Source organism: Rissa tridactyla, chromosome 6, assembly GCF_028500815.1.
Source record: "Rissa tridactyla isolate bRisTri1 chromosome 6, bRisTri1.patW.cur.20221130, whole genome shotgun sequence".
Lineage (NCBI taxonomy): Eukaryota > Metazoa > Chordata > Aves > Charadriiformes > Laridae > Rissa > Rissa tridactyla.
In genome coordinates this window covers 65,671,673-65,681,818 of record NC_071471.1, presented here as the reverse complement: position 1 = coordinate 65,681,818, position 10,146 = coordinate 65,671,673, and the positions used below count along the sequence as shown (strand labels likewise).

Sequence of the window (10,146 nt, the reverse complement as noted above, 5' to 3'; positions counted from 1 at the left end):
GCCACGACCGTGCTGTCCCTGGCTGCTGGCAAGGTGGCAGGATGAGACAGCGATCTGGCCCTTGCTTGGGCAAGTGCTGAAAAAAAAAAGGTCCTACATTGGTTTGCTGTGGGAGAGAGGACAGAAAAGCTGCTGAAGGTCGGATATTTGCAAAAGATGCCTCGGGAGCGCTGGCAGGGAGAGCCTTCTGCTTTTTCATCATGCGTCATCTTCTTTAATTATTTAGGAGATGGCACCCGGTTGGAAAGTAGCCCCTGGAGATGCCTACACCAAGTGTCTCCTGAGGTGTTCAGCCATTTTACAGCAGATTCTCACAGGAATTCTGAATAAAATATGCCTCTTGCCAGCCCAAGGCAGGGAGAAGAAAATCACAGGGACAGTTTCATCTCGTTGCAGTGGCCAGTGCTTGCAAGTGAAGGAGAAAGGACTGCTCTTATTTTGGATATACCTTCTTTGATGGCATCTTTTTCTCCCCACAAAAAGAAATCACCTTTTTATACAAACCGATTAAGCGGTCCTGGCCCAGCTTAAAAGCAATGAAGACAATTTCCATGCCAATAATAATATAGAGGGAAAAAAACAAGAAAAACTTGGGGTGTTCCAGTTGCGTATCTCCAAATCCAATAGTTGTCAGGGTGATAAAGCAGAAATAAAAGGCTTCCTGAAAATCCAACCTGGTTTCCCAGTTTGGAAGAATAGCAGCTGCACAGGAGATGTACACAAAGATAACTAGCACCATTAACACAATGGGCACATCAAATTTTTCTAACTGTTTCCCAATTTTGTCAAAATTCTCAATTACTCTACACATTGTCTTTCCCCTGGCAAGTTCAGGACATGAACTCCATCTCTCAATGCTTTTACTTCTTTCTGGTTTTGTGTGTTCATTTTCTCTGGCAATTAACATCTCAAAAATTTCGGCATTGCGGTATTTGATTTGCTTCCTTTTAACACCTGCCTGACTTTTTATCAATTCCATAATAGTCAAGGGCTCATTGATGACTACTTTAGTCTGTGCTCTGGATTTCAGTTCATTCCCTTTGTTACATGTGGATCCAGAGCAGAGTTTAGAGGCTAGAATTTTTGACTGTAGTTTTTTGAATTCATTGTAAGACTTGGATAAGACAGTCGCAAGGATGTCTCCCATGTCTGTCAGGACCAAGAACATCAGAGGGATGCCAAATAAAGCATACAACATACAGAGATATTTTCCAGTCCGTGTCACAGGGTAGGTATTACCATAACCTTGAACAAAAACAGAAAGAGGAAGAGAAGGGAAAGGGAGAGAGAGAGAGAACATTGTGATTTATGAGATATTCACTTCCTCTGAGCTTTTTATTGCTGTCAATTTTAAAAGTCAATTTTTAGTCTGGAACATACTGTTCTTTTGGCTTTGCTTTGAAGTTCTTCAAATTTCTGAGCCTCAAATGCTGGTTACTAATGCAGACGTCCTACCTCTTCAAGTACTTGGAGTTTACTACTTTTGTTGAATTAACTCTTCCTACCTTATCTGCACCTTATCAGCACTTTGACTTAACTGCTTGACAGCAAGAGGCCATAGGGAGGAGACGCAAAAGGTTTGGGCCAGTCCAAGACCGGCGTGCAGCCTGTGTCCTGCTGGAAGCCTTGATCGGGAAGATTTCCTGACCGGGGCATCTGGGTTAAGGAAGAACCAGAAGGCAAGACAGCAAGAGAAGTCTTTGGGCCCATGGGTCCCTCCGCAGGGAGGTCGAGCTGAGGGCTGAGCTCAGAGAGACAAGCGCTGATGCTGGGAGAAGCTAATGGACTGTGCGTGAGGAGCTGGGGGACCGCCTCCTGGCCAGCCTCCAGGACCCTGCAGTACCACTGAGGGATTTCTGGGAACAAAACTCCCTGAGCTCCGGGAAAATTCAGATCTGGATGATGGTCTGAACTTTGAAAATGGGACAGCATCTGGGGATCAGATTGGGACGATGACACCCACACCTCAAACTTCACTTCTTCCCCAAAGCTACTCGTGACAAATGGTAAGCTAAAAACCGGATGCAAAATTGTCCCTCGTTCATCAGATCTAATGGCATATGTTGTATTGATATTGTGTTTGTACTGACTTCATAGTTTTCAGTCTCTTAAAAAAAACAAAGGATCAAGTGAGGAAGCATATGTCTATCACATGAGGAAATGCATGTTTATTCTAGAGTACTAAAGCCTACAAATATCAATTACAACAAATAGGGAAGTACTACCAGACGCATGGCCTTTGTGATACATAAAATGGTAGCAGAAGATATGCCCTTTCCCTAAATTCAATTTGAGTATTTATATTTCCTTCCTCTAACATATTGGATATGAAACTTAAGTTGTATGTTAGTGCTTTTCCATTACAGTGGGAGAAAACTTCAGCGTTCTATTAACTGTATTAAATTTTGACAACAATTTTTCTTCTCATCCTCCAAAAAGACATAAAGTATTTCTTCTCTCCCTTCAGAAAAATTGTTCTTTTCTAGATCGCCTTCCAGGCTAGGCACTTAGCCGGTAAGAGGATTACCTCGTATGCTGAGGTGTGGTTTCCTTCATTTTCTTTGGCCATTCACGTTTGTTTTCACTAATGGCTGCCCTAATCTTTGGTCTGAATCCAACCACCTTGGTCCCTCCTTCGCTGTGAGGCACCGACCAACCATTTATCCTCTGTCACTCTGTTCCCCACTGACTACTTGTGAATGTAATTGTTACTGCTGAAGCAAGTGGGGAACGCTAGTTATTGTAGATATTGTATAGAGTGATCTTCTTTTATTATTTTTTTTTCTCAGTTTCCATGCCTTAAAAATACGCTGTGCAGTTTCAAGGGTTAAAAATTATCTTGAGGTTAAATTTAGCTATCCAGAAATCTAGCCTGGGTGGGAGCCATTGGGCAGCCTCGGTGGGCAGTGAAGAGATGGCACTTCAGACCACCGATCTTCAGGCTAGATGCCTCGCTTCTCCTAGATCATCACAGGTATCTAAGGTGACTCTCACCTGAAGTGATTTTTCAGCTCCCAATACTGCCAATAACAAACCCACACAAGGGAAATAGCCACCTCCCCTATTAGCAACAAATATTCCAGGCTTCCTACTGGTCCCAAAACTCAGCTCGAAAACCTGAGGAGGCTGTGCTAATTCTTAGTGCTTTGAAGGCCAAAAATAATGGCAGTTTAGAAATAAATATGTTGGGTCAGCGTGCATGGGGACATGCGTAAAGACCCCTGGCAATGGAGATGGGTAAGTATACTCAGGCAAGAAGGTTTCAACAATATGTTTTTTCATCAGTTTGCTGACCTCAAAGCTTTCTGATCAAACACCCTCTTTCAAGCGCTCCTACCTGTTGTTTTTGTGCTAGGAAATAATTCACTGGGGTGAGGATTGAGGTCTGCATCTCCAGTATGTGCCTCTGACAACCTAAATGACTGTCTTCGGGCTCAGGGGCTGCGGGAAGCTGAGTTTGAACAGTCACCTAAGACATCGGAGTCCGGGGTTCAAGCCTCTGCTGTGACTTAGACGGCACACAGGGGTCTCCCACCTGCTCCAAGTTAATGCCTTTAACTCTCACGTTGTTCCTTGGATAGGAAAAAGTTCTTTTTCGTTTTTTTCTTTTGCATCAAGATGCACATCCAATGCTGGGATCCTGAGCGTATCCTAATGCAGGGGAGAAACGTCTTTGCAACTTGATACAATGCTGGGGGACTATTTCCCATCCAGTTTTGATTCTGACAAATTTAGATAGTCAGTGTCTGTACTTGTCGACATTTGAGAAATGTTAGCAAAGGGATAAAAGTAGCTTTGGGAATGAGCGTGAGGAGTTGTATCCAGCGATGCAGATGGAGCCAAAACCAGAGCAGATGTTTATATTTGATCTAGGTCCTCTTTTGAAATATGAAGTCAGAATGAAAGATTTCAAAGGTGTGACTTAAACGTCGCTGTTTGCTGTTATCTCAGAGAAGTGCGAACAACAACAGCGTGGCTAATTACAGAGCCATAGGTTTACAAAGCCCTGTTATAAATAACAGGGAATCAATTAAGACACAATATATGCATAATAAATTACCTCTTCCAGCGAAGAAAACATTACCCAACATAACACAATAGTGGGAAGGATAAGGTTTGACTGACAAATTGAGCTTTCTTTTTACTTTAATATAATAGTTTTGTGTACATATTGTACGTGGGCAGATGTTATAGTATGCATGTAATGATGCAGCTAATTAGCGTGTGCCATCACTAGCTACCAAATTCTGACTTGGTTCTGTGACTCAGCTGCATCTCTGCAGTCTGTGTTTGCAGAACCCCTTGCAGACCCATCGTCAATACTCAGGAGAAAAATTCAAGGGGATTTGGTTTTTAGGTTTGTTTGTTTGGTGTTTGTTTGGTTTTTTTAATTCCCTGGAAGTACTACATTAGAGAAAGCAGCAGTAGCAATTAATTCTGCAGGGGGTTACTTTACCTCTGAACTTACCCACGGTTGTGAATACTGTGCAGCAGAAAAAGAGAGAGCCAAAGAAAGTCCATATATCTTTTGGATTGACAAACCAGTCCCGTTCAGCCGTGTTGAGCAGTTTATGGATTTTATCCTTAAATATCTCCTCGTTTTCTGTCATGTTATCTGTTACAGTAACAGGGGATATGGTGAGTGTTTGCAGACCACCGCTCAGGGGGCTGCCAAACTGTTATTCCAGTGAAGTTTACTCCAGCTGAGGATTTGCTTGTACTCTTTTAGAAGATAAAAATATTCACCTCACCCTCCTCCCTCCCCCCCCCCAAAAAACCCAACCACAAATAAGGTGGATCCAGAGGCTTTGGTGAATAAAGAAACAAGGAACAAATAAACAAGCTACGCTCCAACAAAGTCAAAATATAACATGAAAATAAGCATAAAGGAAATTGAATATTCAGCTTTCAGCCTGAATGTCCTGTTTAGTTCAGGAGATTAGTCTTCTTTTGAGCCAAAGACACTGGAAATGTGGGGTCCTCAGTAGGTGACCGATGTGAAGCACTCGGGTGGCACTGCCCAGCGCCCCGCTGTGCATCCCGGAGCCTGCACCCCTCGTTCCTCCTCCCTGTGGCTGAACCCTGCTTCAAAGGACATTACCTACAGGGATGCTCGTCCCAAACACATCACAGCCACCTGAGTGAAAGTCCAAGCCCACGTACAAGCCCCGACACAGATCCAGGAGAATTTCTACCCCTTCTCCTTCCCTCTATTTCCCCTTCCATCGACACCACCGGGTCTGGGGCACAGCTCTGCACCTCCATCCGAGCATCCCATCGCCAGCGGGCTGGTAGGGAGCCTCAGGGCTGGGAACGGAGGATTCACTCCTCAGCAATCAGCAGGAAATACCGCGGGAATCTCAGCTGCTCTTTAAGGAATCTGAGGTAACTTGGGCAAAAGGGAGAACACAGGCACCTCAGGAAAAGCCTTTTCAGGCATGAACACAGGGACCAGGGAAGCTTGCAGTCAAAATCACAGCTAAGGAAGGCAAAGCAAACGACAGCAGTCATTAGCTAAGCAGAGGGAAAATCCTGTTTGCAGGTTCAGCTGTTAGTATTTTGAAGAATGTCTTCAAAAGCCAAAAATCTCATTCAAAAAGCAAGAGAATGAGAAACTCCCCTATACAATTAAGTAATTCTGAAATTCCAGTACATACCTGATAAATTTCTGGAGATGTACCACAGACTCTGCAGAAATTTTCTATATTCTTCACTTAAATTGACCTTCCGGTTACCTTCAATGTGGGAAAACATGAGAGCCCCAAGAAAAGCATAGATCACAAGAGACAGAATGAAGCAGGCATGAGGAAACACTGCCCAAAATATTTTTTTACATGCCCTTTTACCTCGCAGAGGCTGTGCTGTTGATGCCATCCTAAACTCGCTTTTTTCTTTTTTTTTTCTTTTTTTTTTTTTTTAATTCTGTGGAGAAGACACAGCTTTTAGAAGCAAGGACGAGGATGTAAAATCATTTGCCTCCTAGAAAAGCTTCTCCTGTGAAAACGAGGACTGTTCTGCCTCAGGCTTTCAGATCACATGTCTTTATAAGTGAAGATTGCACTACAGTCCCAGTGGAAAAGAAGCACAACTAATCAAGCCTTGAAATATTTCTCAGTTGACAACACGCCACTCTATCCCTGAATTACCATTGATCAGCCTGTGCTGTAACACACACACAAATTACCAGCTTCTGTGGGTTTCCATTGGAGCCAACTCATGTTTAAATTTTCTTGTTCTCGACTACAGTTTCCCATTGATACAGCAGAAACATTCCCAGCTCCCAGGAGGGAAAATGCACGCTGTAAGGGATGGGTTTCTTTAAAGATTTCTCTCAGAAATGAACAGGGAGATTTAAAATTAACCAAAAGAAGGGATTGGCACTAATTGTTGTCACCTCTGGGCAGATGGTAGAAGAATTACTTACTTTTTCTGGTGGCTTAAAGAATCACTCTCTATACATACACCATGTAATCTTTGGGGGAGGGGGGTGTCTTTTGAATTTTAAAGGATTTTTCTCAGAAAAGAGTCAATAAGGTTTTGCCCAGTTCTCATTTGATTAAAATCTTCTTATTAATTGAAACTCCCACTGGCCTTAGTAAGTAAGAACTGCAGGATTCAGTTCAAGGCTAGCGATCTTTGCAAACCATATCCAACTTTAGAAATAAAATCTTCCATTTGCATCCGTCACTCTCAAACACTTTGAGCAATGAGCAGTATTGCTGCCCTTTAGAATGATAGTAGTGGTAATACGGGGAGTTGGACTTTACAGAAAGAGGTATTTAATATTTCATTTCTAGGAGTCTTTCATTAAAAATTGAAACAGCCTGGTGTAGCCAAGACCTACTGAGCTGTATGCAAGCAAAATGTCCATACTGTGAAGAAGAAATCCCACATGGTTACAGTGGTTTCTTCCGGGTCAAACCCTCTGCAAATTGGATACAAGATCTCATATGTTCATCAATACGGAAGCTTTCACTATGGAAAGAGGCTTTCAGGGCTAAGACAAAAATAAGCCTGTGTGCTTGCTACTTTTCTGGTTATCTGCCTCATTGACTCAATAGTGCTTTTTGACAACAGATTTATAAATTCTCTTATTGCAGCCAGTCTCCATTTTTTTTTTCCCCATTGACCTGAAACACAGGGTTGAAAACTGCTGGTGTTCATAGTTAATCAAAAGCAAGAGAACTTCCTGAGAGGTTGTACTTAGAGATCATGTACTTAGGTTTGGTGTCCTTACCAGAGTAGCAAGGGACAGGGACAGGTCAAAGGGGCAGCTGGAAGAGTGAAGCGTTCTACTGTACGAATGCACGGATGGCACATACCTGGAGCAGTCAGAGGGGTTCTGGCACCCTGCCCTCAGATGGCACGTATTAAAACTGTGAAAATTCCAAACAGCAACAAGAGTGACTGAAGGTACAGGCAGCTTTCCCACGAGGAATGGCCAAGTAGTGCCTTTGGCCAGGGGAAAAAAATAACAGTGTATAACAGCAGCCTTCAAATTCATGGGTGGTCTGGAGAGCAGGTGAGGGATCAACTGTTTGTAGTCTTTTCTGGAACCTGAACTGGGGACCATCAAGTGAAGCACGCAGAAACCTGCTTCAAAACAAATAAACCAGGATGTTTTCTCATGGAGATGAAAAATTCTTTGCCGAAGGTTGTTGGGTTTACATACATTAAAGAAGAGAATAGAGAGGTGTTTAGAGCAATCATTAAGACTGACTACGAACCACACAGAGTTCGGTAACCCCCGAATTGAAAATAGTTTGCAGCTGGAAAAGTGAAACGGAGCACTGGGCCAAATAGACCCTATCTCTGTGGCAATATACTCACATTTCTGTTCTAAACCAGATTTTCACTGCCCAGTATGGTAATTCTGACGCAATGTGTCCTGCAGATTTTTTCATCAACATCTCTGATATAAGCCTCTTTCCTCCAAAGTGCTTTAAAACCTTCTCAGCCTCCTCCTATACACGGTAGGAACTGCAAAGTATTTAGCAATTCCCAGGAGCTTCTCAGCCATTTGCAACATCAAGCTCTGAGCTTGTGACAATGAGAAAATTCAATAAAAATATATCCAGAGATGATTTTTACATTATTTGCTTAATCTAAACCAATTCCCACTATTGCTGTATTACATATTTGAACTTGGTTGCTTAAAAGCAAATCCCACTAACCACAAGTTATTCCAAATTGAGTTACTGGTACTCACTTTGAGAGAGATTTTTGCAATACACATTTCCTATTCATGTTAATGGACAGCAAACCCGCACTTTTCCTAACTTCCATTCCTTTGATTAGGGCAAATGTGAGTGCTCTGAAGGTGCTTCTTGAAAGGAAAGTTTATGACCACAGCTGCAAGGTTTAATTATTCGAGTACAGATATACGCATGTTAGAATTCCTACTTTAACTGATGTTCCTGGATTACAAAGAAGGTCATTATTTGGGCAGTGAGAGGTTTTTCAATAATCAATGAAACTCTTCCTGCATCGAGTCGTGTACCATGTTGTTAAAGACCTGCTGTGTTTACCTTTCTTCTCTGAAACACCGTTGGATTCAGCATACCGTACTGACAAACATTCAGTGGTGTAACGCCTTCTTTTCAGAACAAAACCAAAGCGACTTGAAAGATGGCAAGTGCTTATAAAAAAGAATGGCAACAAACTAAACTGTTTGCTTTTATTTGCATCGGGCATTGGTTCTGATTGGAATGTTGTTTGACACAGGACTAAGATCTTAATCTTAGTCGTTTAATTAAAATTTTAATCTTAATCATTTAATACTCATGACAATGAGTATTAACAACGTTCAGTTCAAGATTGGGTGTTAAGGATGGTGGAGGATTTGATCGATTGCTCTAGCATACGCACCCTGGAAAGTATTTCCAGAATGCATTCTTATAGCTAAGCTCCCCAAGAAAGTGTTTCCGTATAAAGGTGATATCAACCCCAAGCGAAAAAAACCCACCCCAAAACAAAGAAAAAGTAGCAGCAGTAATTGTATTAAGAAAGCAATCTCGAGGCCGTGTAAATGTTATATGTGACCCCCAGACATAAGGATCCCCCACCTGGTGAGGAAGGGTGTCAGTGAGGTTTCAGTAGCAGTGCCCACGAGCACTTTTGAAGGACTCTCTCCACCTCCCACCCACGACGCTTACCCCTACCCCTCCCATCCCTCGGGCTCCTGAGACCTGTCCCTGTGGGATTTCAGCCCGCAGTGGGGCCCAGGAGCGGTGCTGGCCCAAGCCCAGCCCCAACGCAGACAGATGACATTTGTTCGGAGCATACGTATCCTGCCGGATGAGCAACACATGCTTTTCAAGCTCCCTGCAGCTGTTTTTCTCGACCCCAACCATATTCCCCTGGAGCACGAGATCCCCTGATACCTCCCGTTCTTCCCGCTGTCCCCTTGCGCCTCACGCTGCTGGGATGGAGAGAGAAATGCACTAATTGGCTGCGTAGGGTCTATTGGATACCCCAGGGGAAGGTTTAGCTTGCTTTGTATCCATCTTTAAAAGTCTCAGCTTTCGCTTGAGTCAAGTGCTTGAGCTTGTAACCTCTGGGAATATTTGAGAGCACTCAGGACTAGCATCCTGACACTGCACGTAATGCTAAGTGGATTCAAAGATGTCCAGGACTCTCACCCTGAATAGGTGCATTTCCTATTCCATTCTTTGTTCTCGCCAAAGCCAAGCAAGTGGTCCCATCATTTCATTTAGAGAGGCAAACACTTTTCATATGCCCCAGCAGCACGCAAGGCTTGGGTATTAGGCTCTGTTCCTCCTCTTTTTTAGCATGGATGAAGTCACATAGCCAGAAAACACCTTCGATGGGAGGCTTTTTAGCCTGGTGATTAAAGAGTAGGACCAGTCTCAAGCTAACCAGCCACTTCTTCATCCTCTCTTCCCCCACCCCCAAATCATTGCCTGGGTAGAAATACTTCACTTGTCCCTCTTCTTTCACCCCTGCCCCAAACCTGAGCAACCCGCAATAGTCTAGAAGAGGCAGAGCTGCCCCCTCTGGCACATACCCAAATGGGAGAAATATTCTCCCAAATGGGAGAAGTATTACCCCATTCTCTTTAGGGAACTTTTAACCTCAACGTTTTCTCTCTCCCAGGGCTTCGTGTGCCCACAGGAGCCAGGGACA

At 43.3% G+C, this 10,146-nt stretch overlaps 1 protein-coding gene across 1 annotated transcript; it reads right to left on the bottom strand.

Moving 5' to 3' along the window:
* Nucleotides 1–433: 433 nt before the first annotated feature.
* On the bottom strand, nt 434–5,874 carry KCNK18 (potassium two pore domain channel subfamily K member 18). Its single transcript, XM_054205502.1, has 3 exons — nt 5,658–5,874; nt 4,469–4,615; nt 434–1,245 (listed from the first exon to the last, which is right to left on the bottom strand). Exons 1-3 carry the CDS (start codon nt 5,872–5,874, stop codon nt 434–436), a joined length of 1,176 nt encoding a protein of 391 aa, XP_054061477.1.
* Between the last annotated feature and the right edge of the window lie 4,272 nt (nt 5,875–10,146).